The sequence below is a fragment of the Lampris incognitus genome, chromosome 7 (genome assembly GCF_029633865.1).
Source record: "Lampris incognitus isolate fLamInc1 chromosome 7, fLamInc1.hap2, whole genome shotgun sequence".
NCBI classification, from domain to species: Eukaryota; Metazoa; Chordata; class Actinopteri; order Lampriformes; family Lampridae; genus Lampris; species Lampris incognitus.
This window is the reverse complement of record NC_079217.1, coordinates 63,129,328-63,151,192: the sequence shown is the minus strand read 5'-3', so window position 1 is coordinate 63,151,192 and position 21,865 is coordinate 63,129,328. Positions and strand designations below refer to the sequence as shown.

Below are 21,865 nucleotides of genomic sequence, written 5' to 3'. Positions count from 1 at the left end.
GCTTCCTCTGTCCAGTAGTCAAGTCTGTGTCCATGCCTTTGAATAACACCATTGTATCACTTGGACAATGGCGACAATACAGCCAAGATACTGACACTTTATCTGTCATATCAGTCACACCCTTCTATGCAACACCTCTCCATCAGCTGAATGCACCACCACCGGCAAATTAATGGCATTTGCCACTATAACACACACACACACACACACACACACACACACACACACACATACACATGCAAAATAAAAACTGGCACATGTTCCAGCAGTGTGATGGTGTAGTTACAGAACAGAACAGCTCCCCTCTCTGAATGTTAATGGGGATGTGGTGCAGATGCAGGGGGCATACTGTGAAATACTAGGAAAACTGTAACACACGGTGACATTTGCATACAACAGCTTTGAGGACTCAAACATGCATACCATCAGCATGAAGCCGCCGCAGCAGTTTCCTGTAGTTGAGGAAAATACTGGGAAAGGAAACGTGCATCCTCCATTAAATGAGTTTGAAATACACCTGCTAGCTTGTTTAAACATGTACACATATTTACTTGTATAGGTTTACACAGTTCCATCAGTTAAGTCGTACTTGAAGGTCTCTTCCTGTTTTCTCAGTCCAGGGTCCCGGGTCAATGAAGGCTGCAATGTGTCTGGTGTCAAGACAAAACACAACGTACACAATTATAATGTAATTGAATAATCAGTTGTGTAGCATGAGAACAAAGCTCCCTGTTGAACCTGTAGCCAGAGAACAGGCTTGGCCATAGAACAAGGCTAGTAAATTAATGATCTCCAGTCTGAACCTACATATGGTTCTGTAGGCCTCATCCTTAATCCGAGGATACTCCACCTGGTGATGATGATGATGATGATGATGAGGCCTCATCTCCAAAACCATCAGGGCAAAGAGTTCGCGGAACTGGCCATTTCTCGACCGCCTCCACCATAGTAGGATCAGGGGCCACGCCCTCTGCCCCCACCACATGGCCCAAAAACGTGGTCTCACGTCGAAGGAGGTTGCATTTCTTGGAGTGCAGGTGCAGGCCCGCCCCCCAAATGGCTTGGAAGACCTGACGGAGGTTCTCTAAGGCCAGCTCGAAGTCAGCGGCATGAACCAGAAGGTCATCAAGGTAAACCACGCACCGGTTGCGGGGAATGTTAGCCAACACTCTCTCCATTAGTCTCTTGAAAGTGGCGGGGGCATTGCAGAGACCAAAGGGCATCATACGAAACTGCCAGAGTCCCTGGCTAATGGTGAAGGCCGTCTTAGGTCTGGCTTCTGGTGCCAGCTCCACCTGCCAATATCCGCTCCATAGGTCAAGTGAGCTGAACCACTGTGACCCTGAGATGTGGTCCAGAGCATCGTCAATGCGGGGCAAGGGGTAGGAGTCCTTACGAGTTGCATTGTTCAGCTGACGAAAGTCCACACAGAACCTCCAGGTGTCATCCTTCTTTTTGACCAGGGTGGCAGGGGCTGCCCAAGGGCTGTTGGATGGCTCTATCACCCCGGCTGCAGCCATCTCTAGAATCATCCGCTCTGCAGCTTCACGCTTGGCAAGCGCTAACCGGTAGGGTCGCAGTCTAATAGGTGGGGTTGTGCCAGTGTCGATTGTCTGCTGCACCAGGTTGGTCTGGGTGCACTCCTCCTCACGGGCAGTGAAAATCTCAGTAAACTGTTGGGGCAGGTCTTTCAGCTGTTGGCTCTGCTGAGGGTCATGCCCTTCACTGCTCCGCTGATACAGACCCTGGATGGCGGCAACAGTGTCCGGTGAGGGTGTCTGAGGAATGGTAGCCTCAATGAGGGTCGTCGTCATTTTTGGTGGGCCAGGCAGTGTCACCATCACCTCGGGTGGCATGGTGGTGACAGTGGGGGTGGGGGGCGGCGGCGTGGTGACAGGTGGAGTTGGCTGGATGTGGATACGTCCCACCTTGCTCTCCGGACAGCGCCGGAGGGCCAGGGTCTCTGTGCCGAGGTGAATGGCATTACTGGACACATCGACCAGAGCCCCCCAGCGAGTCAGCAAATCCAGCCCGATGATGCAAGGGTCTTGTATTTCAGCCAACCAAAACTCGTGGGTGGCTGCGGCTTTCCCTGCCAGCACCTGCAGTGCTCTCTTCCCCAGCATGCCGGTTAGTTCCCCGGTCACAGTTCTGATTTTACAGGTGGTGGGCCTCCACTCTGTCTCTGGCAGCACCCCTGGACGCACAATGGAGATGGTGGACCCTGTGTCCACAAGGGCACAGCAGCGGTGTCCACCAATGGAGCAACAAAGATAGAGACCATGTGCGTGGCCCACTCTGCCGATCTGGGAAGAGTTCTCAATGGGGGATATGGTCGGTTGGCTGGGTGACAGTCTCCCCGCGGTGCCACCCCACTCTAGTTTCCCGACTGGGAAGCACTATGGTGTCGTGGTGCAGGGGCAGGGCAGTCACGGGCCCTGTGCCCCGCTTCTCCACAGCAGTAGCATAGATCATGAGGCGTTCAAGGTCTGAAGGGTGGTTGGCATCAGCCTGGTTGCTTTCGGCATGGTGACGGGCGAGCCTGGCAGACGACCCCTCTTTCGACGTCTCCCTCATCTGTGGGACCTGCAGCGCATTCCCTTCGAGCGCCAGGGCAACATTAGCAGCAGTGTCTTGGGTGCTCCACTGGTTGTGCCTTGCTGCCAGTTTTACTTGAGCTAGGTATGGCTCGAGGGTCGTGATGCCAGCATACCGTGGGAGCTTGAAGATCACTGGTGGTGGCAGCATCGCATTAGCAGGGGGTGCTGGGGTTGTCGTGACGTTGGTCAGTGAAGTGGTGACGGTAACCGGTGACGTAATGGCGGCTGTTGGCAGTGGATGGGCGGTGGTCGCCGCCTCCGAGCCGCCCGGCCGTTGCAGGATGGGGAGCGCTGGCTCCGTCGGCCCTCTCTCGGCGGGACATCCTCCTCCGAACGTCGATGCTCTTCCCCCAGGAAAGCTCTGTTTCAAGACGTTCAATGAACTCCTCAATCTCGCGGAGCATCACGTCAAATGTACTTCTTGAAGTTGCCATCTTCGAGTTGTGAGTATTATCTGCGATCCCACTTCTGACACCAGTGTGGCGAACGTAGAAGTAATGACAAAGGTAACTTTTCAGTCTACTATATTGAACTCACAGCGAGACGAGAATTGAAAGAAATACGAAACAATACATGGGGGTCATCTACCTGAACAATAATGTTGATTGTGGTTTCAATACCAAAGTTACACAACAGAACGACAATTACACCACACCAAATAGTAATCACATAAACACATAAAACCACATAGAACACTTGCAACATTTAATAACATCACTAACAATCTGAACGCAGTGCCTGATAGGTAAAACAGGAGGGCACAATTCTAACAGGGTAGCCTCTTCGCTACATTACAGACTACTGTGGGCAAGAAGAAACAATAGAGCATGTTAAGATATATTGTCAGAAACATGAGGCAGAAAGAAAGCGTCTGACTCAAAATCTCATAAAAATGAAAATGCAATTTGATTTAGTAGGTATTTCACAGAAGAATTCAACTGAGAGATATAAAATCTTGATTCAGTTTCTTAGAGTAACTAATTTGATTAAGAAGATTTGAGGGTTTTTTTGTTTGTTTTGGTTTTTGTTTTTTGAGGAGGAATAGCGTAAATAATAAACGGTCTGAGCCACACTCCATACCAGCAGGTGGCGGTAATGCACCAATTCGTTGTTTGCCAACCGCCAATAAACACCAAGCAGAAGCCACGTGCTACTTCCTGCCTTGGGATAGTTTCGCGTCAACGTTGCGATGTCCAAAATAAATGTTTTTAGATCCTTTGTCGTCGAGCGACTAACTACTGCACCCCAAGAGATAGCAGACGCTTTCGAGAGGACGATAATGGCGCAAGAGGAGGAGCTCGCTCGGCAGAGGAGACTTTTGGACTTAGCCTTGAAGCACAGTATCACCTTGCACAGAATAGGTTGGTAAAAATCCAGTTTTCGTGTCTGCCATCTGTTGCGCAATGCTTTAGGTTCGGGAGGAGCTAAGGGCAGAGTGTAATAACCACACGCACACACAAATTAATCTGAACTGCACCTTTAGTTTGCTGGAAAATACAAATACAATTCACAACTACAATGAAAATAATAAACTGGGCCCTTAAAATAAAGAAATAGTCCTGAAGTGTGATTTTCTACACTTCAATGAGTCAATGACTAGTCAGAGTTGTCTGTGAATGTTCTCCTTCATCCAGGTCAGGGTTATCCAAAGTAGTTGAATCAAGTGCAACTGGACTTGGTATATATCCGTGAAGACGTTTCGCCTCTCATCCAAGAGGCTTCCTCCGTTCGTACCTTTCTGACTAGACCAAGCTAGTCTGACTGGCTGGTGACGAGACTCAGATATATATTCTCTTTGGAGTCGTTGTCAGAGCTATTGACGTCCATGGCTCTTTGTGTTCCGATGTTTAGCAACGCCCGTCGTTATCAGAGCTATTGATGTGCATGGCTCTTTGTTATCCGATGTTAAGCAGCGACGGTCGTTGGGGGTGTTAGTTTCGACTTCGTTAGTGCTCCATTCAGTGGACATGAGAGTCGTTGGAGCCGTTAGTGAGCGACTGTTGTTCTAGGAGGCTAGGCTTCTTGAGTCTCCTGGGTAGAGATGAAAGGACGGCATTGTAAGTGGGAGATAGGTGGTGTCGCAGACCTCCTCCTCTGTTGAGGGATGGTTTTCCAGTTTCGCATAGATGGCTTCCTTCACCCCTCTTTAAAACCATCTATCTTCCCTGTCCAAAATGTGTACGTTGCTGTCCTCGAAGGAGTGTGTCTGCTCCTTTAGGTGTAGATAGACTGCTGAGTCTTGTCCTGAGGAGTTTGGCCTTCTGTGTTGGGCCATCCGCTTGTGTAGTGGTTGTTTGGTTTCTCCTATGTATAGGTCAGTGCAATCCTCATTGCATTGTACAGCATACACCAGATTGCTTTTCCGGGTGTGTGGTACACGGTCTTTGGGATGAACCAGTCTTTGCCGGAGTGTGTTGCTGGGTTTGAAGTATACCGGGATGCGGTGTTTGTTAAAAATTCTCCTGAGTTCCTTTTCTCCTCGTCGCTCACCTAGTTGGTCTTTTTGGAACGTGTTGCAGTTTTCACAAAGGTCCAACTGGGGTAGCCGCAAGTTCCCCTTATAGCTCCCCTCAGGTGTTTGTGTTCTTCCCGTTGGGCCTGAGTGCTGCTGGGCACATTGTCAGCTCTGTGTTGCAGAGTTCTGATGACACTCAGTTTGTGTTCCAGAGGGTGGTGTGTGTCGAAAAGTAGATATTGGTCTGTGTGTGTAGGTTTCCTGTAAACCCCAATGTGGAGGCTCCTGTCTTCCCCAATGTGGACGTCACAGCCCAAGAAGGGCAAACTGTTGTTCTTTACGTTTTCAGCCAGTCAGGCTAGCTTGGTCTAGTCAGAAAGGTACGAACTGATGAAGCCTCTTGGATGAGAGGCGAAACGTCTTCACGGATATATACCAAGTCCAGTTGCACTTGATTCGATTCCTTTGGACTAGTCAGAGTTAATTGTCAGAGTGCACTCTGGGGTTTTGTTCAAAGGACACCAGTCTGGGTGACTGGCACAACTTGCCACACTGGATGGTAAGTAGAGTTGTCCTGCAGAGGTTCAGATCCGCTTCTTACTGCTACTCTGGTGGCTCGCCATCTGTCAGCTCTCAAATGACTTCTCAGGATTCCGATCATAACAAAAAAGCTGACCTGTACATATAACACAGGTTCAGTTTCTTAAATTTATCTTATCTATGCTGTACAACATTCAACAATCGACATTCAAATAATACTGAGTGTATTACATTGGTGAAATAATAGAGTCTAAAAACGTTCTAAATTAATCCCAAATACTGGAATTATTTAGTTCTACAGCATGTATTTAATATACATGAACAATTTACAAACATTTCACATCAGGATGTATAACATTCACATGCTAACAACACAATGCTACATTAACAGCCTTATTGCTAGTGTACGGCGATTAGCCGAATAGCCCAATTGCTAGGCTAGCTTAAAAAAGACATGTGGGATGCGACCTGTCCAGGTCCAGGGCAAGAGTCTGATCCCAGACAGAGCCCTGGTTACTCTTTTATCAGTGGTGCACCCCTCACTTGGGTAAAGGAATGTTTGTTAATTTCTTATGGAACAGCTGTGAACCTTCTTTTGTGCGCCCTTTATCTTAGAGACAGGACTCAGAGCGCCGTACCTGACTCCCACTGAAACACAGTATCAAGGCTGCATGCTAATCCTGCAAAAGCTACTTAAACATTCTTTACTTCGTGCTTCTAGAAAGGAAACCAAAAGATGGGTTATACATACAGAAAGGCACTGATTTACATAGGACATGAGATACATTAAGAAGAGTAACTACCAAGAAATGGTTACAACAATGTGGTGTCCCTGGATAGGACATCAGAGCTCTCCTTTCCATTTACTCCATGTACAAGTTGGCCACTACAGGTGAGACTGAGGAACCCATAGCACACCCATGCCTCTGCCTATACTACTGCCCCCTGTATGTGAAGTACGGGGACTGAAGACACAGCTTCAGGAGCAGACACACTCGGTCAGTGTTAAGGGTGGTCCTGGTGGGGTCGTTTTGTAATTTCATGTGGACTGCCTCCACTGTATAATCAACAGGAACGCACATGAAGAGAGACTTAACATCATAAGAGACCATTACTTCATCCTCCTCCATAATGATGTTCTTCACCTTATCCGCAAAATCCATAGTGTTGTGGATGTGATGTTCATTACTGCCTACCAACGGGTTAAGAACAGATGGCAGAAACTTTGAGATGTTATAGGTCACTGAGTTAATCATACTAACAATAGGCCGCAATGGTACATCCTGTTTATGTATCTTAGGTAAACCACACAGACTAGGTGTAGCTTCCCCTGGGTATAATCTGTGGTAAAAATTCTGTCCATAGGAAGAAGCCACACCTAGTCCAGGTTTACTTAAGGTATGTAAACAGGATGTGCCACTATGGCCAAACTTATATAGGTATCCTGAATCAAATTTAACCTACCTCTGTAGATGCAAATGAAAGCATTGATTTTGTTTTTCACTAGATCCAGACTTTGTACAGTTCTCTGATCTGCAGCATCGTGAGCAGGAGAGGAGCCCCAGTCTGGTCAAGGAGGAACAACAGGAATTCTGGATCAGTCCACAGAAAGACCAACTTCCATTGCAGGAGGTAGCTGATACCTCTGAGTCCATATTTACCCCTCTTTGTGATGGAAATGATGACGGTAAAGATCAGCCTCTACCCTCGCAACTCTACCAAGCCCAGACGGAGGGAGACACAGCTGTCACCTCAGTTGAACTGATACAACTGAATGCCAAAGAAGACAACTTTTTAATATCAGAACCAACAAGTGACCACCATACCCTCTCTAAGTGCTGTCATGTAACTAAGAGTGAAGCTGACCGTACTTACAGTCGGCAAAACTGTGAGGAAGCAGGTTCAACTCAGAAAGCAAGGCTGATACTTCACAAAAAGCCCCACAACAAGTGCAAGATGTGTGGTAAAGTGTTTTATAATTTGGAAATTTTCAAAATTCACATGAAGTTTCACACGGGGGAAAAGCCTTCCAAATGCACCACTTCTGGGAGAGATTTTACCAGGAGGTATAACATGGAGAAGCATACAAGGACTCATACAGGGAAGAAGCCATTCAGATGCACCACATGTGGGAAAATGTTTACCAAAAAGTCAAATTTACAAAGTCACGTAAGGACTCATACAGGGGAGAAGCCATTCAGATGCACCACTTGTGGGAAAATGTTTACCCACAAGTCAAATTTACAAAGGCACGTAAGGACTCATACAGGGGAGAAGCCGTTCAGATGCACCACATGTGGGAAAATGTTTACCCAGAAAACACATTTACTAAGGCACGTAAGGACTCATACAGGGGAGAAGCCGTTCAGATGCACCACATGTGGGAAAATGTTTACCCAGAAGTCACATTTACTAAGGCACATAAGGACTCATACAGGGGAGAAGCCGTTCAGATGCAGCACGTGTGGGAAAGTTTTTAACGACCAGTCATATTTAGTAAGGCATGTAAGGACTCATAAAGGGGAGAGCCATTCAGGAGCTGCGATTGTGGAAATGGTTTCTGCTCAAAATGACATCTCAACATGTCATGATCCACACAGTATTAAGGAGGTGGAACCATGGTGAGTAAGCAGAAAGCACAATCACGTTATTCGATCATTTACTTATGTATAGTCTGACATGCCATGTTCTGTTAATCTGAGCTTTTAAATATAGCTTTTCCACATTCTGAAATACGTTCCATACTGGACAGTCAAACTGGACAGTCAGCCTATTTCATTTTTTCGTTTGACCGAAGATGTTTACTGTATTCCTTATAGAATAGTCTTCAGAAAAGTGACCACACAGAGTTCCCTATAGGCCACATGACATAATCCAGTAAGTCAAGGAAATTCTTTATGAGTCAGTACAAGCCTGTTTCATGCCATAAGCAATCATCAGCTGTCAATAAAGCTGCTGTGAAAGAACATACCATTTACTGCCTCGTCATGCACATCACATGCACAACGTCCAATGCGGAAGGGAGAGGTGCGACAGTCAGAATGTCGCACCTCTCCCTTCCTAGGAAGAGGTATCCTAGTCACCATGACTACCGCCCATGTGTTGCAGTATTTACAGGCGTTGGACAGCGGCCATTTTAAATTGTTTGAAAAATAATATTTAAGTTGTTTAAGTGTTAATTGTGGTGTCAGTAGTTTCTCAACAGACACACTAACATATGCAGTGCATTGATATCTCAACTGGGTGTTTATCTTGACAGAATCTCATCATCAGCTTCTTCCCCGGGATCGGCTCGCTAAGTAGGGCACTCCAGATGCCCCTCTCCCCAGCAATGCCCTCCAGCTCCTCCTTGGGGATCCCAAGACGTTCCCAGGCCAGATTGCACATGTAGCCCCTCCAGCAAGTTGTCACCACAACGATCCGGTACAGCGTCCGCAGTGCTGCTGATGCTGCACCAATCCACCAGTCTGCACCAATGTTCTGGACAGTTTAAAAACCCCGTTGTTCTAGTAGTTTGTAAGTTCCAGTCGTTGTTTGGGACGGTTTCAATATTTCTTTTCAGGTTTTTTGCATGTCTCGTTTTATAGGCCTTGTTACCTTTGTTAGATTAGCAATATGTGTTTTCTGTTTTTGTTTTTCAGGTTTGCCTTTTTTCATTGTTTTATTGCCAGTTTTTCATTGTAAATATTCAGGGTCAATTTTGTGGTTTAAATTGTTTGAAAGATAGTATTAAAAGTTGTTCAAATGTTAATTTTTGTGTGGGTGGTTTCTTAGCAGACATACTAACATATGCAGTGCATGATATCTCAAGTGGGTATTTATCTTGACACAATACAGAGTTTAAAACCGGCAGTCATTGTGACCAGCCGTGGTGGTTTTAAGTAGGAGTGAAGGACCGGCCGTTATAGTGTTAAACCACTTCTCTGGTGTCTGTGGTTTGGATCAAACACTTGAGTGACACGTCTGTGGGTCCTGCTACACAGTGATTCCACACTACACACAAGACACCTGGATTTACACACCTTTCAACAGATTCCAAGAAAGTAAGTCTTTATACAGATTTAGCTAGGACACATTCGGCAGTTTCAGTTGGTTCTTCTAGCTGATTCTACACACACACACACACACACACACACACACACACACACACACACACACACACACACACAAACATTCAAACACAAACAAACAAACACACACACACAAACATTCAAACTCTGTATTTGTGTCTGTTAGTGTGTTTGTGTGTGTGTGTCGGGGTATGGGCTGTGTTAATGTTGTGCTTGGTGTGTAACATGAGTGTGATTGTGTAGCAGCTTGTATGATTAAATAGTTTCAGCTCACACAGTCATTCAGTACTGACACAGCTTATAAAGTGAGTCGTCAGTGATACACAACCACGAAGCCCAGAGCAGCTCAGCATGTAGTGGATGTCAGTGTGTTACAATACTCTCGGAGGCGTTTAGTAGTCAACACAACAGCTGAGTAGCACCACAACACAACATCCAAGCTACACTCCTGAACATACTCACACCCACTGCAGTTGTTTTGTGAGTATTTCCATCGGTAACATTGTAAATGTGTACTACATATTTAAACGAAGTATATAGGAAGGTACACAGACTACATACAAGCTACACACAAGTACACAGACACACTTGATATGTTCATCTCCCTGTAATGTCAATGTATCCTCAGTTGGAAGGATCATAAATGACTGGTAACGACAACACAACCAACACGTGACAGAGACAGATACTTTTATTTTGTTAAGTCGTTGTTGGCCATTGGTTAGCGGGTGTGAAGAGACAAGGACTCTTTCAACAAAGGTGTCTGTCAAAGGGGGACCAGCAGCATCAAACCCTCCTCCTCAGCCTCCCAGAGAAGCACCGGACACGGCCCTCCCTGGACTTGACCTGATGTTCTCTCTTGGCCTCCGTCTCCTCTTCCTCAGGAGAGGATGTTTCCCCCTTCAGGTATGCGTCTCTCTGCAGGACAGCATATCTCTGCAGGTCCTCCACCTCCTGCAGGAGCTTGTCTTTGTCTGGAAGGATTGACTCCTTTTCTCGCTCCATGGCCTCCTAGGCAGAATGAGGAGGCTGTGCCTCTTCGGATTTGAGAAGACACTTGGTCTGGAGGGTCTCAGTCTTGACAGAGGGTTTCCTTTTGATGAATAGATCTGTCCTGGAGAGATCTCTGGAGGTGTACAGTCCTGTTCAGGATGCCTCACAATGACAGGTACTTTTATTTTGTTAAGCCGTTCTTGGCCATTGGTTAGCGGGTGTGAAGAGACAAGGACTCTTTCAACAAAGGTGTCTGTCAAAAGGGGAACAGCAGCATCAAAACCTGCTCCTCAGCCTCCCAAAGAGGCGCCGGACATGGCCCTTCTTGGACTTGACCTTATGTTTTTCTTTGGCCTCCGTCTCCTCTTCCACAGGGGCGGAGGTCTCCCCCTTCAGGGCGGCGTCTCTCTGCAAGGCGGCATCTCTCTGCAGGGCCTCCACCTGCAGCAGGAGCATGTCTTTGTCCAGGAGGATCAACTCCTTTTCTCGCTCCATGGCCTCCTTGGCAGAGCAAGCATCTTGTGCCTCTTTGGATTTGAGGAGACATTTGTTCTGGAGGATCTCTTTCTGACAGAGGAGTTTCTTTTGATAAATAAGGAGATGCTCCTCCTCCTCCTGCCACTGCTGGAGTTGTCTATTGAACTCCTCCTCTGCCTGGAGGAGGACAGAAGCCATCTTTTTTTTTGCCCTGCCCCCAAAGCTCAGCATCGTCAGCAGGGCGTTCCACCCGCTCCACCAGAGCCTTTGTTTTCTCCACAGCAGCAGTTTTGAACTTCTCTGCCTTCAGGGCGGCGTCTCTCTGCAGTGTGGCATCTCTCTGCAGGGCCTCCACCTCCTGCAGGAACTTGTATTTGTCCAGGAGGATCGACTCCTTTTCTCGCTCCATGGCCTCCTTGGCAGAACGAGCAGCCTGTGCCTCTTTGGATTTTAGAAGACACTCGGTCTGGAGGGTCTCTGTCTGACAGAGGAGTTCCTTTTGATAAATAAGGAGACGCACCTTCTCCTCCTGCCACTGATGGAGGTGTCTATTTAACTCCTCTTCTGCCTGGAGGACGCCAGAAGCCATATTTTTTTTTACTCTGCTCCCAAAGCTCATCATCGTCAGCGAATCGTTCCACCTGCTCAACCAGAGCCTTTGTTTTCTCCATGGCAGCAGTTTTTAACTTATTTGCCTTCAGGGTGGCATATCTCTGCTGGACAGCATCTCTCTGCAGTGCCTCCACCTCCTGCAGGAGCTTGTCTTTGTCCAGGAGGATCAACTCCTTTTCTCACTCCATGGCCTCCTTGGCAGTATGAGCAGCCTGTGCCTCTTTGGATTTTAGAAGACACTCGGTTTGGAGGGTCTCATTCTGACAGAGCAGTTCCTTTTGATCAATAAGGAGCTGCTCCTTCTCCTGCTGCCACTGCTGGAGGTGTCTATTTAACCTTTCATCTGCCTGGAGGAGGGCAAAAGCCATCCTTTTTTTGCTCTGCTCCCAAAGCTTGGCATCATCAGTTAGGTGTTCCACCTGCTCCACCAGAGCCTTTGTTTCCTCCATGGCAGCAGTTTTTAAATTATCTGCCTTCAAGGCGGCAGCTCTCTTTAGGACAGCATTTCTCTTTAGGGCCTCCACCTTCTGCAGGAGCTTGTCTTTGTTCAGGAGGACCGATTCATTTTCTCGTTCCATGGCCTCCTTGGCAGAATGAGCAGCCTATGCCTCTTTGGATTGCAGAAGACACTTTGTCTGGAGGGTCTCATTCTGACATTTGATTTCTTCTTCAGAAATAGATCTCTCCCGGAGAAATCTCTGGAGGTGTGCAGTCTTGTCCAGGTATGTTCGCAAGAACTCTTCCACCTCCCTCACCCTATTCCTGTCCGCTTGCAATGTAGTGGGGGGGGGGGGGTATCTCCTCACTCTGAGGTCCCTGTGCTCTCCATCTCCGTGATTCCTGTGTTACAGTCGGGGGTCTCTCTATCCTGTTGTTCTCCTCTTCAGTCATCTCACACTGTAATACAGAACAAGATCAGTTAAATTACAGCTTTTGTCAAAACTGATATAGGATATAACATACACATAAACCATTGCCAATCATCTGAAGTGATCAACAAATCCACACATCAAACTCAGTGAACAAATCTCTGTATGCGTCAGATTATTCGTTGCATGTTGGAAAAGGAGTAGGAGGAAGTACACACTTATATTTTCATGAAAAAAATAGCTTAACCCAACAGTTGACTGGCACTTACAAATAAGAAAGGCCACATCTTTCTAAAATACTGTAGCGAATTCAGGGGGGCAGTCCGGGAACCGCCACATGCAGAACGCGAACCCGTATCTCCCGCACCGATGGCGACAACGTTAACCAGTCGACTAAAGGGTCCGACTCCTTAACCAAGGGCTAACGTGTCTACTTATTCGTGCACGCTACACTACCTCCCTCCTTTGGCGAGCGCTTCCGATGGAGCGCTTCCCGAAGGCTGCCCCCTGAATTCGCGACATTGGTGTCAGAAGTGGGATGGTGAGATCGTGAAGGACCGTGAGGCCATCGGAAGCGGTTACCGAAGGGGGGAGGGGGGCAACTCGGGACGCCGCATCCGGGACGCGAACCCGTGGCTCCCACACCGCAAGCGACTACGTTAACCAGTCAACTAAAGGGTCCGATCTGTTAGCCCAGAGCTAACGTGTCTACTCATTCGTGTACGTTACAATACGATTCATGGAACCTCATTCGACCGTGTGCCTTTGACTCAAAACGACAATCAAATTTCTCATTAGGCCTATATACGTTAATTAATAGGGGATAATACCATCCCCTAGCATGTCAATAGCGCTGCCTATGATTACATGTGTTTCGATCATTTCAACACATCAGTGGCAAACGCCAAGCCTGTCAGTATCACGACAAGAACTATCTCACATTGTCGCTCACCTGTCTGGCTGGGCCTGTTTCTACCTGCCGGCTGGCTTCCTGCTGACGGGAGTCTCGCTTCAAACCAACTCTTGTGTTGTAATGTCCCTGGTAGTGAACATCATCCTGCTCCATTTTTCCTTTCTCACTTCTCTGCGATTCTGAGTCTGACCTCTTCTCTCCATAGTCAGCGATCAGATGACTGTCCGCTGCCGCTGCACGCTCTTATATACACCGTAGGTTGCATGACGTCACCATTGTTCCAGAACACAATCGTTCCGTCTTCATATTGTAACCAGGGAAACGGACTGCGGCATGAATTAAAAGTATTTCAATAGAATTAAAGAAATAGAAATATCGAATGTGTTCACTATACAAACCTTAGAATTTACTTCATATTTCAGAACCTGCGGAAACATTCTGGATCGGGCCTGCTGGACACAGTAAGAAGAAGAAGAATAAACGTTCTGCAGTTGAGCCGTCACTTTGTTTTACTTTCAAACTCCACAACCACACACAAAAGCCGACTGCAATCCGGCATCAGCATGTGTCCCTATATTCACACCGGGGATGTGTTAAACTGGGTCAGCATGGAGATCGGCGGCCCGTTCATTTCAATGAGAGCTGCTCATGTGGGCTCTGCTGACCGCGAATCACTTGACGCCGTGGGCCTCGTTGAAAAGAGAGGCTTGTAAAGGACAGCAAAAACACTAAGAACAACTTCTGGGCATCTCAATAGTTGCTTATTTGTACAGCCAAGAAAGACAAGCCCGTGGTGTAAATTCATTTTCACTCCCCGGCACTAGATGGCCACAATGACCCATAAATGGCAGAGTGACCCCCTAACGGCAGAACGCGAGCGAGTTTTCCTCGGGCGTGAACAACTTCCTGTTCTCGTCGGCCGCCATTATTCCGATACGAATCCCATGGCGTCTAAATGTGTTTCTTGTGTTGGTTAGCGGTAAGCCGGCATGGTGGATGAAGCATGATAATATGTTATTGTGGTCAGTTTAATAAACAGTGTTCCAATGTTAGTACAGGTAGTCAGGACGGACACGCTGCTAGGCCTCTTTGACCGCCTCGCCCCTGATGGCAGCACACACGCCAGCATCACAGCTGGGAATCGCTGCTTCATCTGTTCGCCAGGCTGGTATGTGAACTGTTGAAGGCCTTTCTGCTTCTTTTCCTTATTCCCTGCTAGAAGACAGTTTGGGTTTATTGTTCAGTTGGAGTTGTGAGCAACTTCCTGTTTGTGTCTGCTGCCATTATCCCGATACCAATCACGTCACGTCTAAATGTTTTGTGTTATTTGCAGTTACACACTGGAACGTTTAGAAATTAAAATATGTGGCATCAGATGACCTCGTCGGTCATTAATCTGCACCCGTTACATATGCTTTTCAAAGTTCCCCGGAATAATCATAATGTAACTAAAACGCTTCTGTATTATTAAATGCTCCAGCTGGCGCGCGGGTCTGGATGGGTTGGTGCTGGTTGAAGCAGCAGGCAACCAAGAAAACACAAATAAGATTCTGTATTTGCTCTTAAACATGCCAAAGTGACTTTAAACAAAAGGTCTGCAGCGTTTTGAAATAGTTAACAACTGGATATTAACTAGTCACAACAAATAAAACAAAGATGCTACACCAGTTGTTTCTCTTTTACTTTAAGTTAAGCTTGATATGAGAAATGAAAACGTTGCATACAGTACAGCGTGTACAGTACGCTGTACAGGCAGGTTACATGCATATTGTGTTGCACTTTGTTGCATGTTGCTTTCTTGCACTGTTCTGTACTCTTTATTATCAATACAGTCCTCCAGGGGAGGCCTTATCATATGGCCATGAAACACATTTTTCTTATCTGAAAATTGTTGTAAAATGGCAGTTTAAAATTTGAGCATGCCCCCGGACCCCCCTAAAGGTTTGTCCCCCCAATATAGAACTCTGCCCTACGCCCTTGCATCCACCACTGTGATTTCGCACTGTAGAATAGATTCACATTGAGAAATTGTTTGGATTTCCACGCACGATTTGATCCATAAGAATATTCTGATTTAAAAGGGAACTCAATTGTCTCATACAAATAATGTCATTTTAAAACCATTTTATAGCACAAAAGTAGAGAATATCAAGGGATGTACAAATGTATTCACAGCAATTTATATCCTAAAACAAAAAATGACAGTTACTGGCTTACTGTGTGATCATCACATTTTTTAGTGATACTTTTTTGTTTTGTTTTGTTTCTTAATTTCCCCCTTTTTCTCCCCAATTGTACCCGGTCAATTACCCCACTCTTCCAAGCCGCCCCGGTTCGCTACTCCACCCCCTCTGCTGATCCAGGGAGGTCTGCAGACTACCACATGCCTTCTCCGATACATGTGGAGTCACCAGCCGCTTCTTTTCACCTGACAGTGAGGAGTTTCCCCATGGGGACATAGCACGTGGGAGCATCACGCTATTCCCCCCAGTTCCCCCTCACTTTTGAACAGACGCCCCGACCGACCTGAGGAGGTGCTAGTGCAGCGACCAGGACACATACCCACATCCAGCTTCCCGCCCAAAGCCACGGCCAATTGTGTCTGTAGGGACGCCCAACCAAGCCGGAGGTAACACGGGGATTCAAACCACCTTGTCCATGTCGGTAGGCAACGGAATAGACCACTACACCACCCGGACGCCGTTACTGTTTCATTTTTACAGTAAATTATTGTGAAATGTCAGCTGTATACTGTGTCCTCACAGTAGTTATGCTACAGATTACTGTGATTTAGCAGTATGCTGCTGTAGAAGTACTGTATTTAGCAACTCACCAACTGTTTTAACTGATTAATCATTTGGAGTCACGCTTTAAGAAATAGAGAATCCAAATTCTCTGGTACCAGCTTCTTAAATGTGAATATTTTCTGGTTTCTGAGGGCTGTTGCTCGGGACCAAAGAACACCTTTCAGGATGTTATCTTGGGCTTTCAGAAACACGGATCAACATTTTTCACCATTTTCTAGCATTTTATAGACCAAACAAACGGTTATTTCATTCATTCGTTCATTATCCAAACTGCTTATCCTTACTCAGGGTCGCGGGGATAATAGAGCCTATCCCAGCAGTCATTGGGCGGCAGGCGGGGAGACACCCTGGACAGGCCGCCAGACCATCACAGGGCTGACACACACATTCACACCTAGGGACAATGTAATACGGCCAATTCACCTGACCTACATGTCTTTGGACTGTGGGGGGAAACTGGAGCACCCGGAGGAAACCCACGCAGACACAGGCAGAACATGCAAACTCCACACAGAGGACGACCCGGGACGGCGCCCAAGGTTGGACTACCCTGGGGCTCGAACCCAGGACCTTCTTGCTGTGAGGCGACTGCACTAACCAGTGCGCCACCATGCTGCCATGTTTGGGACAAATCTGCCATAATAGTTTATTAATCCCAGAAAAGAGCAGGGCTGGCTCACATTCATTGGGCCAGGGTGCTCTGCAGTAGCCCTGAGTTCTTCTGGGGATTTGTGGAGGCCTGTGGCATCGATGATATGTCCCGGGTATTCCAGTGAGCTTTTGAAAAACACGTTTTTCCCGATGCGCCTGAAGGAAAATTTCTCCAAGCAACTCAGTACTGCCTCCAAGTTTTCTAATCGATTGATTGAGAAAATAATCGACAGACGAAAATGAAAATAATCGTCACGGAGACTTTACAGTAAAGTAGGGGACACATTGTGTTCAGCAGTTAAACTGTTGAAATCAATGGAAAAATAGAGTCCGCGCACTCGATAATGCTCCCATGAACATCTAATGGCATACATGGATTTTTCAGTTGGTGAGAAGGAGTTGTGTGTTGTTCTAAAGTAATTGAACTTTTTGTGGAAAACAAATGAACAAACTAAGATAATAGATATATACTTTATTAATCCCCGTGGGGAAATTCATCCTCTGCGTTTAACCCATCCTAGCCATGTAGCTAGGAGCAGTGAGCAGCCGCCATGCAGCGCCCGGGGACCAACTCCCACTTCTTCTTTGCATTGCCTTGCTCAGGGGCACGGACACCAGTATTAACCCTAACATGCATGTCTTTTTGCAGCTTTATTCAAACTCACAGAAGTGTATTTTAAATTCAAGTGGAGATACTGAGGTTTCAAGGATCCCAAATGTGTCCTGCTGAATTACAGGGAAGTGTGTATAAAATCATGCACAAGACATGTAGATATTTTCTATTTGATGGTGCAGCCATGAAACAATGGTGCACCATCCAAGAGGCGAAACATCTTCACGGATATATACCAAGTCCAGTTGCACTTGATTCAATTCCTTTGGACTAGTCAGAGTTAATTGTCACAGTGCACTCTAGGGTTTTGTTCAAAGGACACCAGTCTGGGTGACTGGCACAACTTGCCACACTTGATGGTAAGTAGAGTTGTCCTGCAGAGGTTCAGATCCGCTTCTTACTGCTACTCTGGTGGCTCGCCATCTATCAGCTCTCAAATGACTTCTCAGGATTCCGATCATAACAAAAAAAGCTGACCTGTACATCTAACACAGGTTCAGTTTCTTAAATTTATCTTATCTATGCTGTACAACATTCAACAATCGACGTTCAAAATAATACTGAGTGTATTACATTGGTGAAATAATAGATTCTAAAAACATTCTAAATTAATCCCAAATACTGGAATTATTTAGTTCTCCAGCATGTATTTAATATACATGAACAATTTACAAACATTTCACATCAGGATGTATAACATTCACATGCTAACAACACAATGCTACATTAACAGCCTTATTGCTAGCGTACGGCGATTAGCCGAATAGCCCGATTGCTAGGCTAGCTTACCAAGACATGTGGGATGCGACCTGTCCAGGTCCAGGGTGTCCCCCCCAGCCCCACCCCCCCTGCCGCCCAATGACTGCTGGGGTAGGCCCCAGCCTCCCGTGACCCGAATTTGGATAAGCGGCTTGGATGATGAATGGAATGGATGGATGTTTATTTGCTACGGGAACTAACACAGGTGTCTTCGACTGTAGTTTATATCTTCAGAAGCCTAACGAGAATAACGCCTCTGAGCTAATGTTTCAGACTGTGCGGAGACTTCGTTCACAAGCTCCATCACATACGCCGTGGTTCGGGATGGTTTCGTGCCGGTTTATTTATTTGAGGTAATATTTATGTTGCACAGTACTGATGTGAAGCTGAAAGCTGCTAATGCCAATAGTGAAGTTCATGTACAGTTAATTTCCTAAATGCTGCATCCTAATATGTTTAGTTTGTTTTATTATTTTATTTATTTGTGACAATATTTATGTTGATTTACATTTAAGTAAGTTTTACTTTTTATTAGTAGGTTGCAGCTGGTTGTAGCAGTATTGACAGACAGAGCCAAACCCTCGTTTGTTCAATAAACCACTGTTTAATTAAAAAAAAGCGAGAGAGAGGCTATTTTATGCCCCCCCACCCCCATCCCACTGTAGCCCTGACAGTATCGGGACTATGTTTGGGCTAACGAACAATAAGAAGAGTGACACTGGAAGGGTTCACTTCAGATCAATACTTTAAAACATTGTAGAACCAGAACAAGTTCCTGCCCTGATAATGTTGGTAGTCGAATGCTCGTCCACTCTGAGGAACAACTAGCCCCTATCAAAGAAGGTTGAATCAGTTCATGTGGACACAATGTTTATTGACAGATACGTTTCACCACTCATCTAAGTGACCTCTTCAGTCTAAACTGACTGCATGTATCTGTTGCAGTAAAAATACTTTAATGAACAGTGAGGACAACAAAAATGGTCCTTTTGTGTTTGATTTATGATATTTTTTTTTTCAGCTAGAAAAGGACAGACCTCATCACTTCCACACACACAGAGTATGCATGAGAGTAGCAAGAGTCTGACCACAGACAGACCCCTGGTTACTCTTTTATCAGTGGTTCACCCCTCCCTTGGGTAAAGGAATGTTTGTTAATTTCTTATGGAACAGCTGTGAACCTTCTTTTGTGCGCCCTTTATCTTAGAGACAGGACTCAGAGCGCCGCACCTGACTCCCACTGAAACACAGTATCAAGGCTGCATGCTAATCCTGCAAAAGCTACTTAAACATTCTTTACCTCGTGCTTCTAGAAAGGAAACCAACAGACGGGTTATACATACAGAAAGGCACTGATTTACATAGGACATGAGATACATTAAGAAGAGTAACTACCAAGAAATGGTTACAACAATGTGGTGTCCCTGGATAGGACATCAGAGCCCTCCTTTCCATTTACTCCATGTACAAGTTGGCCACTACAGGTGAGACTGGGGAACCCATAGCACACCCATGCCTCTGCCTATAGTACTGCCCCCTGTATGTGAAGTACGGGGACTGAAGACACAGCTTCAGGAGCAGACACACTCGGTCAGTGTTAAGGGTGGTCCTGGTGGGGTCGTTTTGTAATTTCATGTGGACTGCCTCCACTGTATAATCAACAGGAACGCACGTGAAGAGAGACTTAACATCATAAGAGACCGTTATTTCATCCTCCTCCATAATGATGTTCTTCACCTTATCCGCAAAATCCATAGTGTTGTGGATGTGATGTTCATTACTGCCTACCAACGGGTTAAGAACAGATGCCAGAAACTTTGAGATGTTATAGGTCACTGAGTTAATCATACTAACAATAGGCCGCAATGGTACATCCTGTTTATGTATCTTAGGTAAACCATACAGACTAGGTGTAGCTTCCCCTGGGTATAATCTGTGGTAAAAATTCTGTCCATAGGAAGAAGCCACACCTAGTCCAGGTTTACTTAAGGTATGTAAACAGGATGTGCCACTATGGCCAAACTTATATAGGTATCCTGAATCAAATTTAACCTACCTCTATAGATGCAAATGACAGCATTGATTTTGTTTTTCACTAGATCCAGACTTTGTACAGTTATCTGATCTGCAGCATCGTGAGCAGGAGAGGAGCCCCAGTCTGGTCAAGGAGGAACAAGAGGAATTCTGGATCAGTCCACAGGAAGACCAACTTCCATCGCAGGAGGTAGCTGATACCTCTGAGTCCATATTTACCCCTCTTTGTGATGGAAATGATGACGGTAAAGATCAGCCTCTGCCCTCGCAACTCTACCAAACCCAGACAGAGGGAGACACAGCTGTCACCTCAGTTGAACTGATACAACTGAATGCCAAAGAAGACAACTTTTTAATATCAGAACCAACAAGTGACCACCATACCCTCTCTAAGTGCTGTCATGTAACTAAGAGTGAAGCTGACCGTACTTACAGTCGGCAAAACTGTGAGGAAGCAGGTTCAACTCAGAAAGCAAGGCTGATACTTCACAAAAAGTCCCACAACAAGTGCAAGATGTGTGGTAAAGTGTTTTATAATTTGGAAATTTTCAAAATTCACATGAAGTTTCACACGGAGGAAAAGCCTTCCAAATGCACCACTTCTGGGAGAGATTTTACCAGGAGGTATAACATGGAGAAGCATACAAGGACTCATACAGGGAAGAAGCCATTCAGATGCACCACATGTGGGAAAATGTTTACCAAAAAGTCAAATTTACAAAGTCACCTAAGGACTCATACAGGGGAGAAGCCATTCAGGTGCACCACATGTGGGAAAATGTTTACCAAAAAGTCAAATTTACAAAGTCACGTAAGGACTCATACACGGGAGAAGCCATTCAGATGCACCACATGTGGGAAAATGTTTACCCAGAAGTCACATTTGCAAAGTCACATAAGGACTCATACAGGGGAGAAGCCATTCAGATGCACCACGTGTGGGAAAATTTTTACCCAGAAGTCACATATACAAAGGCACGTAAGGACTCATACAGGGGAGAAGCCGTTCGGATGCACCACATGTGGGAAGGTTTTTAACGACCAGTCACATTTACTAAGGCACATAAGGACTCATACAGGGGAGAAGCCGTTCAGATGCAGCACGTGTGGGAAAGTTTTTAACGACCAGTCAAATTTAGTAAGGCATGTAAGGACTCATAAAGGGGAGAGCCATTCAGGAGCTGCGATTGTGGAAATGGTTTCTGCTCAAAATGACATCTCAACATGTCATGATCCACACAGTATTAAGGAGGTGGAACCATGGTGAGTAAGTAGAAAGCGCAATCACGTTATTCGATCATTTACTTATGTATAGTCTGACATGCCATGTTCTGTTAATCTGAGCTTTTAAATATAGATTTTCCACATTCTGAAATACGTTCCATACTGGACAGTCAAACTGGACAGTCAGCCTATTTCATTTTTTCGTTTGACCAAAGATGTTTACTGTATTCCTTATAGAATAGTCTTCA

At 45.9% G+C, this 21,865-nt stretch overlaps 1 protein-coding gene across 1 annotated transcript; it reads left to right on the top strand.

The window, feature by feature from the left end:
- The first annotated feature begins 3,879 nt into the window (after nucleotides 1-3,879).
- On the top strand, nucleotides 3,880-21,660 carry LOC130115311 (gastrula zinc finger protein XlCGF57.1-like). The gene is made up of 3 exons (XM_056282917.1): nucleotides 3,880-3,961; nucleotides 7,103-8,081; nucleotides 21,018-21,660. Exons 1-3 carry the CDS (start codon nucleotides 3,880-3,882, stop codon nucleotides 21,658-21,660), a joined length of 1,704 nt encoding a protein of 567 aa, XP_056138892.1.
- Nucleotides 21,661-21,865: the final 205 nt, after the last annotated feature.